This window comes from Ursus americanus, chromosome 10, assembly GCF_024610735.1.
Source record: "Ursus americanus isolate L20-20 chromosome 10, mUrsAme1.1.p, whole genome shotgun sequence".
Taxonomy (NCBI): Eukaryota; Metazoa; Chordata; class Mammalia; order Carnivora; family Ursidae; genus Ursus; species Ursus americanus.
Window position 1 is genome coordinate 63,072,199 of NC_142136.1, and position 22,561 is coordinate 63,094,759.

Consider the following 22,561-nt stretch of genomic DNA (forward strand, 5'->3'; position numbering starts at 1 on the left):
AACATTTTGCCTAATTGCTCTCCAAAGTGGCAACCAATTTATATTCCCACTGGTGGAGTACTCCCTTTGCTTCATATCCTAACAAGAGATTTAATGCTGTGATTCTTTTTAGTGTTTGCCAGTTTGATTGGTATAACATAGTATCATGCTATAGTTAAAATTTTGTTTTATTGGTCACTAATGAGAATGACCATTGTTTTATATGTTTAAAAGGCTTTTTTTGTCTCCTTTTCTGTGAGCTGCTCTTAGGCTGTGTCCAATTTGCTTTAGGATTATACTTTTTATTTTTTATTTCTAGAGAGTTCTAAAATGCTATCTTTCTAATGTAGAAAGAATGGATACTTACCATTTTCAGTTACATGTACTGCAGATATTTTGTTTCACTGTTATTTTTTTTCCTTTTTGACACGAAATACAATAAAAACACATAAGTACACACACACACACGCGTGCTTAAGAAGTTTGTTTCACATACCTTATAGATAAGTATTTTATTCTTCCTTCCCTTCCTGCCCTATATAATACACAAGTGAAATTGTGGTCAGAAGGTTAAAGTGAGCTCTCAAGCTTTCTTCCTTTACTAGAAACATTTATTGAGTTCTTGTTACTGTCTGTGCCAAACACTTGGCTAAAGGCTTGACTATTATCTCATTTAATCTTTACAATTACTTTGTGAGGTGGGCATTTTCTTTCCCATTTGATAGATGAGGAAAGTGGGATGGAGGGAGTTGAAGTAACTTGCTCGAGGTCATTCTCCTAGTTATTAATGCAGCCAGGATTCAAATACAGGTCTGCTCAAGTCAGTGGCTTTCTCTGCTTTGTCGTGTTATCACCGCTTAGTCATTGTTCTATTTGATGATAGAAAAAGCCAATAAATGAAGAATGATACTAAAGATTACAGTTCTAAAAGGCAAAAACCAAAAGGAGAAAGGGAAATATTAAATAGTATGAAATAGTAAATGTTCTACATAGACTCTCAGTAAGTTGCCAATGTGCACATATAGTGTTATCATTCCATGGATGTATTACATTATAGAAAATTTTAAGCGATCCTTTCTTTTAATCCTAAATATGAGAGTCTTGAATACAATGATAATTAATGATTATTCTTATGTTTTTAAGTTTGCAATACTTAATAAATAATGGAATATTACATCATGTTCTACAACTAATAAAATTAATTACTAATAATATGAATACTCAGGATTAAAGACTACTTAAGTTGAATATCCAAAGTATAAGAAACTCAATCATTAAAACATATTTATCAGATATCTGTCATACCTAACTGGAGAGACTGTTGTTTTGGATTCCTTCTTGGTCTGTGACTTCTGTGATACTCTGCTGTACTTCTTTGATCATTATTCTCCTTAACTAGGCATAGAACTTTAGGTTTAAATCATAGTCTTTTATATCTCCAAGATATTCCAATAACTGTCACCTTTTTAAAAAAATATTGTATTTATTTGAGAGAGCGAGTGAGCACGAGCGGTGGGGGGGGAGGTGTAGTGGGAGAGGGAGCAGCAGACCCCTGCTGAGCAGGGAGCCTGCCGTGGGGCTCTATCCCAGGACTGAGTTGAAGGCAGACGCTTAACTGACGGAGCCACCCAGGCGCCCCAAGTGTCCCTTTTTTGAAACTGAAATATATCTGGGACCAAAAGGCACAATAGACGAATGAGATGCTCCCCTTGCTCACAGCAGCCCAAAACAGTTATAGTATGCTCCTGGTAGATTAAAGCCCTGTCCTCTCACAGGTACTGTGATCCTTGTCTGATTTTTCTTGAACCTGTGAGAAATGAGTAACTATTTCCCAGGCACCTCTGCCCTGCTCTAAGCAGTAGGCATCTTCAAAGTTTCTATAATACACTTTGCCGGTGAAGCTAATGAAACAATGGTGTTCATATGTAAGATCTACCCAGCCAATTAAATATTAAAATGCAGTTGTCTACAGCCAGGTGTTTTCAATTGTCCTTTATAGATTAATGGAAAAGTCGTTTATATTTTGTCTTTGTTTCAGCGTTCTTACTTCCGTACTCTGCTCATGTATGGGTTCCACTTTCTGGTGTGGTTCCTGTGTGTCAAAGGAGTCAGAGACACACAGTGTGGATTCAAATTATTCACTCGAGAAGCAGCTTCACGGACGTTTTCATCTCTACACATTGAACGATGGTAAGTTCCTAACTGGGTGTACTGGGCTTGTCTTACGCAGCAGCTATTCCGGGTCACGAGAAGCAGCCCTAGATTCTGAGAATGAACATTGAGGTTTGAACAGAATTGACACGTATATATGTAAAGTTAATCCATGCCTTTATTCTCTCACTGAGTTGGATCTTACTTTCAAAATCTCAAACTAAACATATGGCATAAAGTTAATTTATTCATCTTCATTGTGGACAGCACAAATACAAAGGCCTGAAAACATCCTGTTTCCTTAGGCTTCTGTATTTTCCTTCGAAGAAAAAAAAGCTCTGAAATATCAGAACAGAAGAGGGCACCCATTTTCTTTTCATTCTTTCCTTTTCAGTAGTAAGTTCCCTCTCCAACCAGACTTTTGACCTCTGCATCCCCTTCTGCCTTCTTAAGAACTTCATCCTGTTTGCTTATTTGTCTTGTCTTTTCCCATCAACCACGTCTTTCCCATCAGTTTTTAAAACAAGTTTAAATTTCTCTTGCCATTAAAAAAAAAAACAAAAAACAACCCTCTCTCCACTGACACCCCTGTGCAGCTCCAGCCCTCTCTCACAGGCAGCCTTTTCGGGAAAGAGTGCTCTATGTCTCTGTTTTCTCTCTTCCCACTCATGCCTCACCCCATCTCAGTATGGATTTTCCCCATCCCTCCATCTCAGCATCTAGAGACCTCCTGTCATGAAGCCCAGTGGTCGAGTTTGGTATGACCACTTAGTGTTTTAATTAACCCATCAGCAGTGTTCCATACTTCTGAGTGCTCTCTCTTGACATATCCTGGTCCTCTGGCTTCTCATTCTCCTAGACCTTGCCTCAGCTCTCTGCCTGTTTAGTGAATAACACTGATACACAGAAGCTTGAAACCTTGCAGGCAGCGTGGACATTCCCCACAGCCCCTCCATATATATCCAGTCCGTGGCCCAGACCTGTTGATTCTAGCTTTTGTGTCCCTTCGTTTCTCTTCATCTTCCCCATCACGATCCAGGACACCATCATTGCCTATGCTGTAGCCCAAGGAGTCTTTTAAAAAGTTAAAAGTGATGGGGGGCGCCTGGGTAGCGCAGTCGTTAAGCGTCTGCCTTTGGCTCAGGGCGTGATCCTGGCATTCCGGGATCGAATCCCACATTGGGCTCCTCTGCTGGGAGCCTGCTTCTTCCTCTCCCACTACCCCTGCTTGTGTTCCCTCTCTCGCTGGCTGTCTCTCTGTCACATAAATAAATAAAATCTTTAAAAAAAAAAAGTTAAAAGTGATCAGATGCACCTCTTTTGCTTAAAATCCTTCAGTAGCTTCCCAGTGCCTTCCTGTGGTCTTGAGAGGTGCTGCATAGTCTGTCTCCACATGGGGACCCTTCCCTTTTCAACTTCTACTTCTTCCTTAGGGCAACCAACCCTCATTCTCCAAACCAGATCATGAAGCAATAGTTAAAAGACTGGGCAGGCAGGTGCCTGGGTGGTTCAGTCAGTTAAGCGTCTTGCCTTTGGCTCAGGTCATGATCCAAGGGTCCTGGGATTGAGCCCCACATCAGGCTCCTGCTCCTCGGGGAGTCTGCTTCTCCCTCTGCCCCTCCCCACTGCTCTTGCTCTCTCTCTCAAAAATAAATAAAATCTTAAAAAAAAAAATAAGACTGGGCAGGCATCTCTGATATAGAATTACAAACCTGAGTATGGGTTATGCTAAACATTAAAGATATACGTAATGTTAAATATATAAGTATATATATACTCTCTATCCTCAGAACTGTATCTCATGTAAATTCTTTCATTTAATATGAAAGTGTAATTGGACTCAATTTGTGAGTAATTTTGAAAATGGATTCCTTAAGGGATACCTGGGTGGCTCAGTCAGTTAAGCATCTGCCTTCAGCTGACGTCATGATCTCAGGGTCCTGGGGTCGAGCCCCACGTCGGGCTCCCTGCTCAGCAGGGAGTCTGCTTAGATTCTCTCACTCCCTCTCCCTCTGCCCCTCCCCCTCACCGTGCTTGCTTGCTGTCTCAAATAAATAAAATCTTAAAAAAATAATGGATTCCTTGAAATATACTTTCTTCTGATGGATACTTTTTTAAAATCAGTGTTATTCATGTTAGTAATTTAAAGTCAGTTCCATAAGGCTTATACTAAAAAATCATGGTCCCTTGCCCCATCTCCCTCTGTCCCCAATTCCTACTCCCTAACTGCAGTCACTTTCAATTCTCTGCTGTTTATGGTATTTGCTTTCATATATTAAAATAATGAGTTTGCATTGCCCTGTCTCCGTTTTTCAGTTTTAGATGCTTCTTTCCAAAATAAATCAACAGGTAAGTATGTAGTTCTCTTAAACCCCTGTACACCCTCCACACATATCCTCCTAATACAGTTTCTACATAATTTGTGGTTAGATCACTACTAATGGATATAGCTATATAAAGATAATTCATATTTTTTTAAAGTTTTTATTCATTCAACAGAGAGAGAGAGAGAGAGACAGCCAGCGAGAGAGGGAACACAAGCAGGGGGAATGGGAGAGGAAGAAGCAGGCTCCCAGTGCAGGAGCCTGACGTGGGGCTCGATTCCAGAATGCCAGGATCACGCCCTGAGCCAAAGGCAGACACTTAACGACTGAGCCACCCAGGCGCCCCAAAAGATAATTCATATTTGAGCCATAGTGTGCAGTATGATTATATTACCAGTCTTGTAGTACTTTGTTTTCCTGGAGATAATAAATATCTGGAGTTTCTGTCAGCCACTTTACTACGGACCTGTCACTTAGGCTTACACTCCCGTGCAGAGTAGAAAGCATCTCTCCATATGTTCCCATGCACCAGATCATGCATCAGTTTCACCCTTTTGGAGACATCTCGTCAGCTCTCACCTTTCTAGTTGTTGTCTGGCCTGCGGCACAGTCCCTGTTCTTCCTTTTCCTTGTTTGCACCCCAATGCAGTAGAGCACATCCTCTGTTAAACTTCCTAAACATAGGAGAAGAAACCTTGCGCCCTTGCGTGTGAAACCTACCTTAGTCTCCCTTCACATTTGCCTAATAGCTGGAGAAAACATTCTAGGTTGGAAATCATTTTTCTTCAGGATTTTGAAAGCATTGCTGTATTGTCTTTGGCACTCAGTGTTTCTGTGGAGAAGTCCAATTCTGACAGTAATCTGAATCTCAATTCTTTGTCTATGCGTGTTGTTCCCATCTGCTTTGGGGAGCTTTTTCTCCACAGTGTTTTGAAATACCATGATTTCAGGGACTTAATGTAGCTCTTTTCCATGCATCTTTTTGAGCATACAGTAGCCACTCTAAATCTGTAAATCCATACCCTTTAGTGCCGAGAAATGTCCTTTAATCATTAAATAATTTCTTTTTTTCTCTTCCCTCCTATAAAACAGATGTGGAGCCTCTATCCTGATCCATAATTTTATTTTCTCCTCTTTTCTGTTTTACGTCTTTTGAGATTTCCTCAATTTTATCATCCAGCCCTCCCTTTTAAGTTTCTATTTCTGCTATCAAAAATTTTATTTCCTACAGCTCTTCCGTTTTCCAGTATTCATTTTTTAACCTTTTCTTGTTTTGTAACTACAGCATCTTCCACTCCTTAATGTCTTTTTTTTTTCTTTTCCACTCCTTAATGTCTTATTTAAAACTTTGACATTTTCTTTCCCTGCACTGTTTCTGTTGCTCCAATTTTTTTTCTTTGTGTTTATCATTAAAATCTATCCTCACATGTGTCTAGTATGGTACTGAAAAGCTCATCAGAAGCTGTGTGCATGGTCATAGAACTCGGATCAGCTGGTTGATGTCACTACAGACTAAGTAGCAGGGCCACTAGGTGTGGGAAACTCCCAGCCGTCATGATCTTTTGGGCTGCTTGTTTTCACAAAAGTAGGATCTCTCGATTTCCTGCCTGGGAGATAGGAGCCTAGCTGCCAGCATTCACAGAACCAACTTGAGCAAAGGAGAATCTCCCTAGAGATTTTCCGTGAGTCCTCCCTTTTGAAGCCCCACCTGCACCACTTACAGACATCATCTGCAGCGAGGCCAATGATGCCTGAGCCTTTGGGGGGCTCTGCGGTACCCATTCGTCTGTTCTAGGCTTCTCCCGTTGTCATAGTCTACGTTTCCTAGTTACCAGTTCTCCAGCTACTTTCCAGGTTTCATATTTTTTTTTATTACTTTCATCCTTTCTTTGTTCTTATGTGTTTATTCTGTCGTTGTTTTAATTTTAGTGGGCTTTCAGGAGGGAGCAGTAGGGCATGTGTGTGTCGCTGTGTTTTACAGAGAATCAGCATGCTCTGTGTTCTTCAGGAATGTATCTGTGAGGTCACAGCTAACCAGCAACTGAGTAACAAAAGAAAACAGTGGCTCTGCCGTCCCTACATCTGCAAAAACACATGAAGGCATCTGAGTTAGAGAATAACCCTCATACTGTTTCTGTACAATAGCATAACGCTCTCTCCAGAAATACATGGTATTTTAATTATGTTTGCTTTGGTAACAGATTGGGCTCTTATAATATGGTGGTGTGAACTATACATTTTTTTTAAAGATTTATTTATTTATTTATTTATTTATTTATTTATTTATTTATTAGACAGAGACAGACAGCCAGCGAGAGAGGGAACACAAGCAGGGGGAGTGGGAGAGGAAGAAGCAGGCTCCTAGTGGAGGAGCCTGATGTGGGGCTCGATCCCAGAATTCCAGGATCACGCCCTGAGCCAAAGGCAGACGCTTAATGACTGCGCCACCCAGGCGCCCCGAACTATACATTTTTTTTAAGTAAACATCTTCATGTCTTAAAATGTTAAAAGAGGAGAAGGATAGAGTAAAAGTAATAGTAGAAGACGAATAGCCCTTTCAGTTTTTTTTTTAATATAAAGTAAATTCAAATAATCAGTGCTTTTTCCCCCCACTCCTTTCTACTCATCATTCTTCTGTTATTTTATGCCTTTGATAAGTCACTATATGCTGATATCCTTAGAACAATTCTTAATAATCTTGTTCAGATTGTTGAGTATCATCAGAACTAACTCAGCCTTTTAGGCATTTTTTTGGTTTTGTGTTAAAGGAGAGGGTTAAGGGTTAACCAGGCTTAATATTCAAATAATTTCCTCCTTTCTTGAGTATCCCAGGCTAGTTAACAAAAGTTTTACACGGTCTTTTTAACAACACAAAGAACGCTTTTGTAGATGGTTTTATCATCTTAAGTAAATATTTTATTAGGATAAGAAAAAGCATTAAGTGATTTTAAAAAAAGTTTTCATATTGAATTATCCAAATACTTGGGATTTAAACTAGTCACAGAATGGACAGTAGTAGTTTTGTGCCCAAGAAGACAAAGCTCCCAAATTCAAGTTGTTTGGGATCAGGAAAATCAAATAGAAGTGGGTTTTAGGTATTTTCGTGTTTGTGCTTAATATTTTAAAACCAGCCCCCGGAGGTCTGAAGTGTGTTCCATGCAGTCTGGAAGGTGGGGGCGGGGGCTTGCTTAACAGAGCAAGAAGAAAGCAAAATAGTAAAGGCCTCCTGTGCTTTTGGTTATAAGAGCATGAAGAAGGTTTAACAAGTAGTGGTGCTTCTCTCCCTGAGCTCACTGCCAGTGAGAGGAAGAAACTTCAGAGAATTTGTAAGCAGAATCCAGGAAAACTTCTAAGTCAGGGTTCAGAAACTTTAGGGAAAGCAGATTTCACCTAAACCAAGGGGTCGCTGAGGAGGAGCTTTCAGAGCCTTTCATAGGGAGAAGGAAGGAGGAACTGGGAATTCAGACTAGAGATGATTTCAACAGCGTCAGTTAAAATGAGACAATAGATCTAATTCCGTGTATGTACGTAGTTATACCCAAAGAGCATTTCAGACTAAAGTGGCTTTTCACTTTCAACAGGTGGTAGTACTGTCTTGCCCAGAATGGCACGGGCAAAGGAAAAGGAAAAGACAAGGCCCTAGGCAACCCTGTATTTAAAAAAGAAACCTCGATCCTTTAGTGGTGGACGAATGTAATCAAGCAACTGTAAAGTGATCGACAACATTTTCTCCCAGAGCTGCTCAGAGTTCTGTTTTATCAACTCTCTGAATTAGTTGAAAATGCTATCAATTCTGTACCTTGAGCTAGTTAAGCCTGGGATTGAAAACCATCAATCTTGAAAATTTGTACGATTAAATTTTCTCTTTGAGCTCAACGGGCCAATTTTACCTTTGGGAGTTTCTGAGTTATGATGAAGACACCATATTTCTCATTTAAATGTTACGCAGTGACACACTAAATTATTTACCTTGAAGCTCCTGAACTACTTAACTTTTTATTTGACCTTCTACGAATCTGACTTTCAGTTGTACTATATAAGCTATATATCTGCCGTATAAGCTTCTGTGAAACATGCCAAGGTAGAGATTTAATTACACTCTGTCTTTTTTAAAATAAAAATCAATATATTTTCTGTTTCAGGGCATTTGATGTAGAATTACTTTACATAGCACAGTTCTTTAAAATTCCAATAGCAGAAATTGCTGTCAACTGGACTGAAATTGAAGGTGAGTATATTGTTCATGTTACAGCTGATCTTAAGAGGGGGTGGGGGGTAGGCGACAATACAGTTGTCCAATAAAGTTAGCTGGCTGCCCCCAACAGGGCCTGCTCAGCTGACCTGAGAGGGGCAGTTCCATGGAGTTCTGCCTCCTAATCCCCTCCACCGTCCAGTCCAGATGGCTTACTGCCTTCTTTCTCCCTGCAGTCTCTTCCTGGGGTCTTCAGTAGGCCGACTACCCAGCCCAAGAAATTCAGTAAAACCTTTACAGCAGACAGTATCATGGCAGTCTGAGGCTAGAAGCAAGGTTGATAAGTCTTTTGAGATAAGTTTTGTTTGTATCACCTTTTATTTAGTATTGTCTTATTTCATTACCCCGTCAGTATTGAGTACCTACAAGCCAGCATGCAGAGCTAAATAAGGAATTAGAGGTGTTTTTACTCCAGACGTCCACAGTCCATTCCGAGACAGTCTTTAACTGGTATCTGTACATATATCCAAAAAATGTGAAAATATCTAAGATCTCTAATAATGAGAAATCTATCATAATTCTTAATAATTCATGTTTGAAAAAGCTTAGAGTGCTTATAATTTGTAGAACTTAAAATATATTCTAGTTTTCTCCTTTGCTTACCTTAGAATGCTCCAAAACTAACTCACAGTGTGGAAGCAGTTAACAATCACCTGGAGACTTTCAGAGTCACCCCTCTCCTGCTGAGCATGGCCTCCTCTTAGAAAATCATCATTGTAATATGCCATTATTGTTCTGTAACCTTGCCTGTTTAGGGACAGGAGAAGGTCTGGGATCATACAAACTACATAGTCTAGAACAAATTCAAACCTCTTGAGTCTTGCTGAATCAAATTTAACTACTGTCCATGGTAGCGGCCTAGATCAAAGGGGATTGAGAAGCCAGTAAAGGACTGCTCAGACTTGTAAGGATCTGCTGTGTTGATCTGTGTTGATCTATGCCCAGCATAGACTCTGTGGGAAGTTGAAATGGGAAAAAGTAAAAAATGTGTTACATATTTACATCATTTGCTCATGTGCATTTCAGAGATAATTGTGTATCACTTTTCATTAACGGGCACTCAATGAGTAGTTTCATATTAGTCATTCCCAGAATCCTTGGCCATATACACTCAATCCCTCCTCCCTACAATAGGGCCTTGTGAAAACTCCACAATTTAGATTCTTCCCGGTTTCACTGAACTTCCGAGATGTTTTGTTATTAAAGAAGCTACTCAATTCAGCTTTAAAGATGTTTAATTCTTTCATAAATGATTCAAATAAAATTAAGGTGGATGTGTTAATTAACTTCACTATGGTAATCATTTTACAGTATGTGTATATAAATATATATGTGTGTATATATGTATATGTATCAAATCCATACATTCTGCACTTTAAATATATTTCAGTTTGTCAGTTATGCCTCAGTAAAGCTGGGGGGAGGAGGAAGAAGCTAGAGTATTTGGGCTTAAATCTAGAAAATTGTCAGTGACTAGTATTTTGGTATTGGCCATGATACTTTACCATCCAGCACCGCAGTTACCTGACCTGAGTCTACTCTTGACTTAATTAAAAAAAACAGTTCCATGGGATAAAAATCAAGGAATACAAGCTTTTAAAACATGCTCCAGGAGGCAGATCTCCTATAGTCAGCTGGGCTTGGCATGCTGCCATTTGGCAACCACTGGACAAAAAGATGTCCTCGCTAAGATCGTATTTCTTTTAGCTGATTGAGAGTCTTTGGAAGAATCAGAATATAAATATTGGGTTTTTGTCTTGGATTTCTTATCCCATATTATTAATTTATATTATGTGTGGAAATGTACCTGCTTCTCTGCAGGACAGGAGACTAAAAAGCATGTAAAACATGAAATTTGTCCTAAAAAATCATTTTTAAATGTACAGATAGAATTAAATATATACATATATATATAAATACATGCATACATACATAATATAGAAAATAAGGTGACTAGAAGGTCACAAAGGTCATGTAGACTGACTTCTAAAATATAATTTTAAACTGATATATTTTCTCCAGAGTTTAAGTTAATTCGTTTTTAATTATTTTTAAATCACAGGTTCTAAATTAATTCCATTTTGGAGCTGGCTGCAAATGGGCAAGGACCTGCTTTTTATACGACTTCGATATCTAACTGGTGCCTGGAGGCTTGACCAAACCAAGAAGATGAATTAGGTTATTTGCCATCTTTGTATTCTTATGTGTCAGTGTCACACATTTCGTATGAAGTTAAAATTTTAAATAAACCTGGAATAAACCTATGCCATTGTCTGCCTTTTGGTAATTTAAAAGAATTAACTGCCATAACTAAAAATGCTTATACCTCTTTTGGACCAAAAAATTTAAGGTATTTGTAACAAAGTCAGATTTTCTTTTGCTTTGGCAGTTTTGTTTATTTATTTGTTTATTTAGATCATTATGATTATGAGAAATACAACTTTAAACAGAAGAGAGAATTATTCTTACTCTAAAGTGCCTGCATAATTCTCATGAACTTAAATATAAACCACAATCATGTATCTCCTCAGAGATTTAAAAATCCAAATAGCATATGATTAAACAAATATAAATTTATCGGTATTAAGTACCTATTTCAACTTATTAAATTCTAGGAAATTATATGTTAAAGAAAGGATATAAGTTCTGTCGCAAAGGCATCCACTTCCTTATATGGTCTTATTTCTCTCCTTCCGAATTTTACTGACACATACTGCACTTACTCTCTTACCTCCTGGCAACACCTTGCTCTTGAGTTCATGTTATTAGAAATTGGAAATTCTTTACCAAAAAGAGAAAGTTTTGGGGGTACCTGACTGGCTCAATTAGTAGAGCATGTGACTCTTGATCTTGGGGTTGTGAGTTCGAGCCCCACAGTGGGTGTAGAGATTACTTAAGAAAAAGAGAGAAAGTTTTGTAATGTTAATAAATATATACACTTAACAGCAGAAGCCTGTTTTTGAGATACTATTAAAGACTAACAAATAGCAATTACAACTTACCCCTAAAATTCAGAATTAGACTGTTTCTGATGTTTTAGGGGAACTAATAATAATATCTAACATTTGTTGAGTGCTTACCGTATGCCTGCCACTGTTCTAAGCACTTTGTAGATAATGATTCACTCACTTTTATAATGGAAGAGGAAACTGGCATAAAGTGGATCCTTACCCAAGGTCACATAGCTAGGAAACAGTGGAGTCGTGATTGCAGCCCATGTGGTCTGGGTCCAAAGCCTACACTTTAATAACTATGCTACTTCAGTTTCTGAAGCTATGAAAATTGGAGATATCGAAGTAGAAAGTTTCAGAAGTACACTAAATGAAACATTTTAAAGACAAGACTTACGGGCACCTGGGTGGCTCAGTCGGTTAAGCATCTGCCTTGGCTCAGGTCATGATCCCAGGGTCTGGGGATTGATCCCTGCATCGGGCTCTCTCCCTCTGCCTCCCCCTCAGCTTGTGCTCTCTCTCTTGCTCACTCTCTCTCAAATAAATAAAATCTTTAAAATAAATAAATAAGATAAGAATTAAGAGAAAAAGTAAATAAGCTGAAAAATGATCCCCGCCAGTAGTTTCAACAACAGTGATATGATCACATCTGCAGTAGACAATAAGTTCCTTGAAAACAGAAACCATTTCTTACTCACATTAGTATCCCCAGCACAGGGCTCAGCCTATAGTAGACACTGCTGATCAAGTGAATAAACAAACTTCATTTACTACCACATTTTAAGAGCATTTAAGTCCCTTAAATGAAGAGAACAAAGCAAGGCTTATGCAAGTAGAAATGATAGAAAGCCAATAGTAGAAGGATCATGAGCATTTAAAAGAGTTTAAAGTACAAACCTGAACCAAAAATAAGATCCTTCATGAAACTGTAATAAAAATGAAATAATTTATAGGCATACCTTGTTTTATTGTGCTTCACAGATTTTTTTTTTACAAATGAAAGGTTTGGTCACCCTGTGTGGAGCAAGTCTCAGTGCCATTTTTTCAACAGCGTTTGCTCAATCCATGTCTGTCGCATTTTGGTAATTCTCATAATATTTCAGAATTTGTCATTATATTTGTTATGGTGATCTGTGGTCAGGGATTACAACTCACTGAAAGCTCAGATGATGGTTAGCATTTCTTAGCAATGAAATAATTTTTAATTAAGTTGTGTATATTTTTTAGATATAATGCTATTACTTAAACTACAGAATAGTGTAAACATAGCTATTATATGCACTGGGAAACCAAAAAATTCATTCGACTGACCTTATTGCAATATTTGCTTTATTGCAGGGGTCTGGAACCAAACCCACGATATATCTGAGGTATGCCTGTATTGCTCTTTGCAAGCTAGTGATAAAAATGCATACTTGAAGCATATAGGAATTTTGAGAGGGAAGTATCAATACTTTTATGTAGTTCATCCATGAATACTCTTAAAGTGTTCTGATATCCTCGATGACAATTTACCCTTCTAAGCCCATATTCACATAGGTTAACAGCACAGTGTGGAATCTGAGAAGAGAAAATGTAGTTTTTGTTGACATTACAGAGCCAGCCAATAAAAATAACAGGCAGCCATAGCAAAAGCGAAAATATCAGCTACTATTATTTTACCTATGTATAAGAAAGTTTGATAAGAATTTTACATGCATTAGTTGAGTCCGATCAAATAAATCTATCATATAGGAATAATTACCCACATTTCAGAAATGAATAAGTAGGCTTAGGCAAGTAGTTTGCCCAAGGTCCCACAAGTAGCCAGTAGTTGTACTTCTTCTAAATAAAAAATAGGAAATATAAAGAATCATGGAACAAGATTAAAACTGAGAGGATAAGTTCATTATAATCAGACAACTTAACCATTAATTTCTACCTTCTAACTTGTTCTTACAGAATATTTAGTATGGGGTTGACTTAAGGTTGCATCTGGATGATAATGTGTTTATTGACATCTGTAATGCTATGTCTCTCCATAGTTATATACTTCCACCATTCATGCTTGATTCTCCAGTTCTATTTTCCATTTTCTTTATTGAGTTATAATTTCCCTAAGGGCAGAAACCTTGCCTTTTCTTTTATGTGTGTGTCTACACAGCATCCTAAATTGTGATTGTTCAATACAGTTTTCTGTAAGTTAGATCATGCCACCATTTCAATTCATTTGTTAAAAAAAAAAAAAAAAATACAGGAATGAGTTATTCCACTTCATTGACAGCTAAGTCCCCTGAAGTAGCAGTCCAGTAGGTTGCTTTGTTTTTGTGCAATCTCAAAATCCAGCAAACCCACAAATTAATGATTTCATTACATTAATCCAATAAAGGACTCTATGAAGTGCTACATTTCTAATTCACTGATTGTGAATAAAACTCTAGGTAGTATTTTGATGGTCATAAAAAAGCAGTATCTTCATAGATTGGATCTCATCTAGGTGTTCTTTCTGTATGCAATATAGACAGGTATATAGATATATAGTTTTTCTAAAAAACTCACCCCAGGATCACTTGATCAGTGATTGAGTGCTCTACATATGCAAGCAAAACAGATCCCATCCTTGCCCTCTGAGGACTTCGTGTTTTAAGGGCATGATGCCTGCAAATCTTACCTGTAGAACCACATGCCTGGAGACGTTCGCCTGTCTTCAACTCATAAACCCAAGCCAGCTTAAAAGTCCATTGTTTGGAACCCATAATGTGTTTCCCCTGAAAATAATATCAGAAAGATATGGTTAAGTCCTTACAGCAGTCTGAAGCATGTATAATGAGTCTATAATATACCTGAACTACCCTGTAGTAGTAATACCTAACCATGCTTTGCAATGCCATTTCGGTGGAGAATCTGTTTTCCATTTTCCAAGTGGGAATGCCAGGGAATTATCTCTACCCACGGCCTCTAGGAATCCCAGTGAAAAGTCAGGCACATCAGCAGTGGGTTTAAACCTCACTGCAGCTTCTGCAGAGGCTGTGGGCAACTTTCCCCACCTAGGAGGTTCTGATGGGGTAGAGTAAGGGCTCCCATGGTAATCAGCAGAAGCCCGCTTCCAGTACTACATCGAAAGGTAGATAGACAGTAGATAGTCCTACAGAAAGGACTGACAGAGAAAGGACCAAGAGTGGAAGAAGTGATCCTTATCTGAGAAGTATCACCATGCACCTCAGAAATACTCCTGGGAAATGAAGTTTTGTATACTACCTCTCTGACCCATGAATGTTTACATTAACAAGATCATGTGCTCATGCGTGCGTCTGTCTGTGATGAAGATAGCAGGTGATTGTCAATGCAACCCTTTCCACCAGGACAACAGGGACAGTAAAACCTAGGCCCCAAAAGCCATAGTGCCCACAAACATGCCCCAACTGAACAGTGGTATGAACTTAAATTTGAATCCTCCAAAATAAAATTGAACAGAAAGTACAAGCCCTTAAAGTAACAATATATACACTGTGAAATTTTCAGAAAAAAAATATCTCTTGGTGGTGCAGTTGGTTGAGCGTCTGGCTCTTGGTTTTGGCTCAGGTAATGATCTCAGGGTCCTGGGATCAGCGGGGAGCCTGGTTAAGATTCTCTCTCCCTCTCTCTCAGTCCCTCCTGCTGTTGCTCTCTCTCAAATAAATAAATCAATCTTTGAAATATATATATCTCTTATAAATCACTCATTCATACTATCGTTCACTCAGTGAGTACATACATATTGAATGCCTAGCTTCCAAGCATCGTTGGATGGATTTATTATTCAATTAGGAGAAAATCAATTACAGTACCACTTTTAAAAGGTGTCTACCCTCCAATAGTCTACTCAGAAAGAAAATGTGAAGCATTTATATAGCAATTCAAATAATGTAAAATCAAGAGGCCAGTTGTGTTCTGAGGAAAACTAAATCTTTGCAGTTCAAAATTAGGAGAATTTTCCCTAAATTATTGTATTTCTATCGGGCTCTCTGTGCACAATGTACAACGTCCATGGAAGTAAAAACACCTCCATCTGGGAAGATAGTTTATATCTTCTCAGTTCCTTTTGCTCTTTGTCATTCCTCTGAAATAAACTTAGAATAGCAGTCCTACTCATTTATAGTTTTCACTGTATTCCTTGAGATCTAAAGGAATATTTTCTCAAAAATTTTAGTGGAAGGGCCAGGTAAATCAGGATAATTATTCTATGACAAAAAAAAATTAAGTACTCCCACTTCTGGAAAGGTAGAGTAGATGACTTTATCTATCTCTCTTGCTAAGTACAAATAAAATCCCTGACCATTATATATATAAAAGAAACATAAGTAGACTTTGAAAGTTGCAAGAAGACTGTCTGGGGACCTTGAGACATACAGAAGGACATGGTGGTGACTTCCTTGGGTTTTCTTTTTGTCTTATATATCCCAGACTTATAGGTGAAGCAGTCACCTAAAAATGCTGATGGGCACAGACCAAAAAAAAGTCCCTAAAATGCCTCTCTTTCTTGCCAAAAGACCATGAAAGGAGCAGGATCAGCAAAACAGAAAACCTTCAGACAGTAACTGCTCCATTCCAATCAAACACTACAGAAAAAAATGGTGACCCCACCCTTGCTGACAATAGCTAAGGCTGAATGGGGAGCCTAGACTGGTACCCTCATTAGGTTGTAATAAGGCACCTGAACACCCTTAGCAGGGTGAAGTCAAAGAAGACCAAACAGGGAGCAGGACTTTCATTCCCACCAGCCAGTAATGAGTCCTCTACCTCATGACATCAGTGGAGATCACCAAGAGAGCCTCTTTTCCACTCCCACCCCCTCCTCACTGAGATGGTGTCAAAGGAGGCCTCATTTCCTCTGGTGGCCCAGCAGTAATAAAGCCACCCTTACCACAGTCACAGTGAAGACCATGTAGCATGTAGCTAGAACTCCCATCCCTCCAACAGTAATAAGTAGCCCTCTTTCCCTTTGGTATCAATAGGAGCCCAGTGGGGAATCTGTACTTAAATGCTCCCCCTTCCCTCGCCAGAGTAGTGTCAGAATAAGCTAGCTAATTCAAAAGGTTTAAATGAGATCCAGAGTCTAAGAAAACAATTTTTTTTTTAATGTCCAGGTTTCAAGAGAAAATTGTATATCAAAACCAGAATCAGAAAAATCTCAGCTTGAGGGGCGCCTGGGTAGCACAGTCGTTAAAGCGTCTGCCTTTGGCTCAGGGCGTGATCCTGGTGTTGCGGGATCGAGTCCCACATCGGGCTCCTCCGCTGGGAGCCTGCTTCTTCCTCTCCCACTCCCCCTGCTTGTGTTCCCTCTCTTGCTGGCTGTCTCTCTGTCAAATAAATAAATAAAATCTTTCAAAAAAAAAATCAGCAAGAATATAGAAAACACCATCAACAGAATCTAACAGACACTTATAGAAAATTTCACCCAGCAGCAGCAGAATATACATTCTCTTCAAATGCTGATTGAACATATGTCAAGATAGATCATATCTTGGACCATAAAACAAACTTCAACAAATGAAAGAATTGAAATCATACAGAACGTACTCTCCAACACAACAGATGAAACTAAAAGTTAATAGTAGAACCAGAACAGGGAAATCTCTACCTAAACACTTGGAAACTAAACAGCACACTCCTAAATAATGCATGGCCCAAAGAGGAAGTCTCAAGGGAAATTTTAAATATATATATTGAACTGAATGAAAATGAGAATAGAACATAACAAAGTTTGTGAGACACAGCCAAATAAGTGTTGAGAGGTAAATTTATAGCACTCAATGCATACATTAGAAAAGAGGGAAAGTCTCAAACAAATAATCTAAATTCCTACCTCAACAACCTAACATAAGAGCGAAATAAACTCATAGTAAGCAGAAGGAAGAAAATAATAAAGATAAGATCAGAAAACAATGAAATTGAAAACAGAAAAAATATATAGAATAGCAATGAAACAAAAATCTTCTTTGAAAGGATCAATAAAATTGGCAAACTTCTGGCAAGAATGACAGAAAAAAAAAGAACACACAGTTATCAGTATCAGTAGTGAAAGAGAAGGTATCACTACAGACCCTACAGACGTCAAAAAGATATAAGGGAATACTACAAACAACTCTATACACATAAATTTGGCACCTTAGATGAAATAGACCACTTCCTTGGAAAAACACATAGTATGATGCACCTATGAAACAGATCATTTGAATAGCTGTAGCCCCACACTATTAAAGAAATTGAATATGAAATTTTAAAAAGAAATCTTCAGCTTAGATAACTTCACTAGAAAATTCTACCAAACATTCAAAGAATTAACACCAATTCTACATACTCTGTTCTAGTATGTTCTAGAAAATAAAGAAGAGGGAAAACACTTCCCAATTCATTTAATGAATTCTAGAAAATTCTCTGTTCTGAAAATACTCTGTTCTAGTATGTTCTAGAAAATAAAGAAGAGGGAAACACTTCCCAATTCATTTAATGAAATATTACCTTGATATCAAAACCAGACAAAGAAAGTACACACACACACACACAAAACCACACTACAGAACAATATCTTTCATGAATATAAACACAAAAATCCTTAATAAGATATTAACAAGTAAAATTCCTTAGTATGTTAAAAAAATTATATATCATGATCGAGTGTGGCTTACTACAGGGATGCAAGGGTGGATCAATATTTGAAAATCAATCAAGATAATACATCATGTATAATAAAATAATAATACATCATAATACACGAAAAAGAAAAATTATTTATTATTTCAGAAAAAAATTGGAAAGATCAACATCCATTCACGACAAAAACCCTCAGAAAAATAGGACTTGAGGGGAACTTCCTCAACTTGATAAAGTGACTCTGCAGCTACAGATAACATTAAATATAATAGTGAAAAAAAATTAATGCTTTGTTCTAAGGTCAGGAAAAAGGCAAGCATGCCCACTTTCACCACTCTTATTAAATATAGTTCTGAAAGTTCTAATCAATGCAATAAGGCAAGAAAAAGAAATGAAAGGATAATAGGTGAAAAAGTAGAAAATAAAACTGCCCATATTTGTGGATGACATGATTGACTGTTTACATAAAAAAATCCCAGGGAATCTTAAAAAAAAAAGGGCATCCTAGAACTAATAAGTGAGTTCAGCAAGGTCACAGGATACAAAATAAACATATAATTATCAATTTATTTATATATACTAGCAGTGACATATGAACACTGAAAGTAAGACAACAAAAGTAAAATAGACAAATGTGACTACATCAAACTTAAAAATTTCTGTTCATCAAAGGAAATAATCAAAAGAGTGCAAAGGCAACCTACAGAAAGGGAGAAGATATTTGCAAATCACACATCTGATAAAGGGTTAGTATCCAGACTATATACGGAACTCCCACAACCCATCAAAAAAAACCCAAATAGCCCTATTAAAAAATGGGCAAAAGAATAAACAATTCTCCAAAGAAGATATACAAATGGCCAACAAGCGTATGAAAAGATATTTAACATTACTAAAATTAAGAGCAAGACCAATCAAAATCACAATAAGATATCACATCACACTCATTCAGATGGTCACTATTAAAGGAAAGTAACAAGTGTTGGCAAGGATGCAGAGAAATTGAAACCCTTTTATATTGCTGGTGGGAATGTAAAATGGTGCAGCCATATGGAAAACAATGTGGAGGGTCCTCAAAAATTAAAAACAGAATTACCATATGATCCAGCAGCCCCACGTCTGGGTATACACCCAAAAGAATTCACAGAATTCAAAACAGGATCTCAGGTATTTGCACACCCATGTTCACTGCAGCATTATTCTCATTAACCAAGAGGTGGAAGCAACCCAAATGGCCACTGACTGATGAACTGGGTAAAGAAGATGTGGTATATACATACAATGGAATATTATGAAGCCTTAAAGAAGAAGGAAATCCTGACCTACAAGATGGATGAACCTCGGGGACATTATGCTAAGTGAATAAGCCAGTCGCAGAAAGACAAATACAATATAATGCTCTTCATATGAAGTATCTGAAATAGTAAATCATAGAAACAAGGTAGAAAAGTGGTTGCCAAGGGCAGGGGGGCAGGGACTGAAGAGGAGAAATTAGTGCTTAATGGCTATGGATCATCAATTCTGCAAAATGAAAAAGTTCTAAAGATCTGTTGTACAACAATGTGAATATACTTAATTCAGTTGAACTGTATACTTAAAATGGTTAAGAGGATTAAAAAAACTCAGTCTCATCCAGTTCCTAAAGAACATGTTGCTAAGCAACAATTTGAATGAACAGATGAATTTGATTAATTCCAATATTCACCTGGCCCATATCACATCTGCTCACTTTTCAATTCAACTTGGAGTTCCAGGAAGACAGTGAGGTGTAGTGGTTAAATGTCTGGGCTTTGGAGTCAGGCAGACTGGAGTTTGAATTCTGAGTTGGACGCCTGGGGACATTTGGTGATGCCTCAGGTTCCTCAACTGCAAAATGGGATAATAATTCTCATCCCGAGATCTCATGAAAGTGAAACAAGATGATGTGTGTAAAGCCTATGCTGGTCCTGGCAGGGAGGATCTCACAACAGGAGATAGCTTTACTCTTCACCACCAAATCAAGATGCTTTAAGGACTCCCTTGTTGCAATCTCAGAATACTTATTTGGTGATATTCCTACCTACTAACATTATTTTGTCTACAGCCATACAGCCCTGAATTTGCCCGATCTCGTCTGACCTAATAGCATTATTTTTCCTATTTATCCAAAGAGTTTGACCATTCTCTTAGGATCACTGAGGTTTTCATACGTAAAACCTCAAGTCTTCTGCACATAGTAGGCATTCTGGGCTACTGCACCCTGCTGCAAAGTCAGACCCACAGAGCCGCATCCCCCCAGACTGTGGGTATGGGGGGTTCTTTGGCTATGAGGTAGTGCTCATTCATACTCCTGTCTCAAGATGTAGCTGAAATTTTGCTTCTGTGGAGATTCCCTGACACCTCCCTTGTGCCTTCACCCCTAAATGACACACAGAGTTATGTATGACAATCATTGATATGTGTGTCTTCCCTAGTGAGACCTCGTTTCCTTAGGACCAGTGCTCTGTGTCCACGTGATTAGTCCAGGCACCTGTGTTCAGGAAAGTGTTTAATACCGGTTATGGGCTCAATGATGGCTTGAAGAAAAGTTCAAGGGTGAGTCAGAAAAAGCGCAGTTAGGGCAGAATTACAGATGAAATGTATGAAAGAAACCAGAAGTGGAAGGGGTGCGTAGGCGACAATTCCTAGTTACGGCTCTGAGTGGAACCATTATGACGCTAGATCAAACGCAGGTACAGCGAATGCACAAAGCAGAATCTTTGTGTCCGTGGATTATCGTAGCCTTTGTCAAAATCATGTCCTATGCTGAACCTCTAACGAGTGGAAAGGACTGATCCTCTCATGGGTGAGGACACTCCTCCTCTTATCCCTGTTCTATAGGAGGCTGGAGCTCATGTTGCACCCAGTCCTTGCAATTCAGAAAAGGGGGAGTTTAGTTTCACCATGGTTTTCAGGTCTTGAACCAAAATTTTATTGGAGGTTCCACTAACTCACAACCTGCAACTGAGTCTCACCCCTCCTATGATTCCCATTACATAGTTTTCTGGTGAAGGTTCTAACAAGCGTAAGATTGCAGCTAATCAAGAAACCCAAGAAGAAAAAAATCCAGCAGAGTCTGGATTTCCTATTACATGGATAGTCAGCTTCTGAAAAAAGGAGTGCCAACACTGAGCCTTCTTTCCTGGAGTGGGCCTTTTCTCCTTGGAACTCACCAGATCTTATTGTTCTTGTATATAATGGATTAACTTTCTATACTACGTTTCAGGAATAAATGATAGGAATTGTATAAGTGACAGGCTAACTTCTAGGTGCCAAAATTTCTTGGTATGTAAATGATAATGTACAGAAAAAGCAGACGACACACACACTCAAAGAATCTGCAAATCCAAGTCCTGCCAAGAGCCAAGACAATTCTGTGAACTTAAAAAGACTCCATGCCAGAAGCATGAGCCAGCATTGCAGCGGTTATAATTTCTTGCTCTGCGTTGTGTCCTCTGCATTGTCTAACGCACATACGGAAACTGAAATAGTGACTGGGCCATTTCTTTTCTCAATAACATTAAAAACAAAACAAAAAACAATGGGAGCCACAAGGTATTAATTCTGAGGACCTAATTAGTTTACTTGTCATGAAGTGCACATGAAGCGCGATCTGTAGTTTTTAAGTCCTAACGTTTCCTGGTGCTGCACACCCACAGCATTTTCAGATTAACACCCAGCCTGGAGCAGAGGTAGAGGGAAATGGGCCAGGCGTAGAAAGAGGACTTAAATTCGAGTTTCAAGTTCAACCACAAATGTTGTTTTAAACAGGGTCATTGCCCACTCACAACGGTATGATAATGCAAAAATGGCATTGGCCAGGGGAAGAAACTGCAGCGCTCTGAGAACTAGAAAAAGCAGTTAAATTCAAAGACTTGCATTTACATTTCAGGGGTGTCAAGGCCTTCTGAAGGACTGACTTTCTGTACATAGGAGCAAAGGGAATCAATCCCGGCTTCTTATCCCTTAATGCTATCTTTGCTCTGCAGTTAAATGGCTTTTCCATGAAGAGGTACTGGCTGATGGGGAATCAAAGGCCGTCAGTATGTTGGTGGCACTGCCTGAATGTATTCTGAGTGGGTTCTAGGAGTCCACAGTGACCTCAAAAAGCAGGCTACCTAGAGGGTAGCCAGGCCCCGAGGCAAGAAGGTTGTACATTAACATTATTCAGAGCCCATAAGGTTATATCTTTATTAGATTAGATAATATTATATATTATATGCTAGGCTGTTAAGCAAATAAATACACATAAAGAAATGACAATCCACATAATT

General features: G+C 38.4%; 1 protein-coding gene across 4 annotated transcripts in view; it reads left to right on the forward strand.

Annotated features, from left to right (window-relative positions):
* The window catches only part of ALG5 (ALG5 dolichyl-phosphate beta-glucosyltransferase), a 45,069-nt gene extending 28,194 nt beyond the window's left edge, over positions 1 to 16,875 (forward strand). For 2 of the 4 annotated variants that reach the window (XM_045796944.2, XM_045796946.2), the window contains 3 exons: positions 2,018 to 2,169; positions 8,597 to 8,682; positions 10,769 to 10,970. In XM_045796944.2, coding sequence (XP_045652900.1) covers positions 2,018 to 2,169; positions 8,597 to 8,682; positions 10,769 to 10,884 — 354 coding nt within the window. In that variant the 3' untranslated portion in view covers positions 10,885 to 10,970. Of the gene's footprint in view, positions 1 to 2,017; positions 2,170 to 8,596; positions 8,683 to 10,768; positions 10,971 to 12,995; positions 14,043 to 16,762 lie in introns of those variants that run through there. The other 2 variants (XM_087865173.1, XM_045796945.2) reach the window with 2 other exon arrangements.
* Positions 16,876 to 22,561: the final 5,686 nt, after the last annotated feature.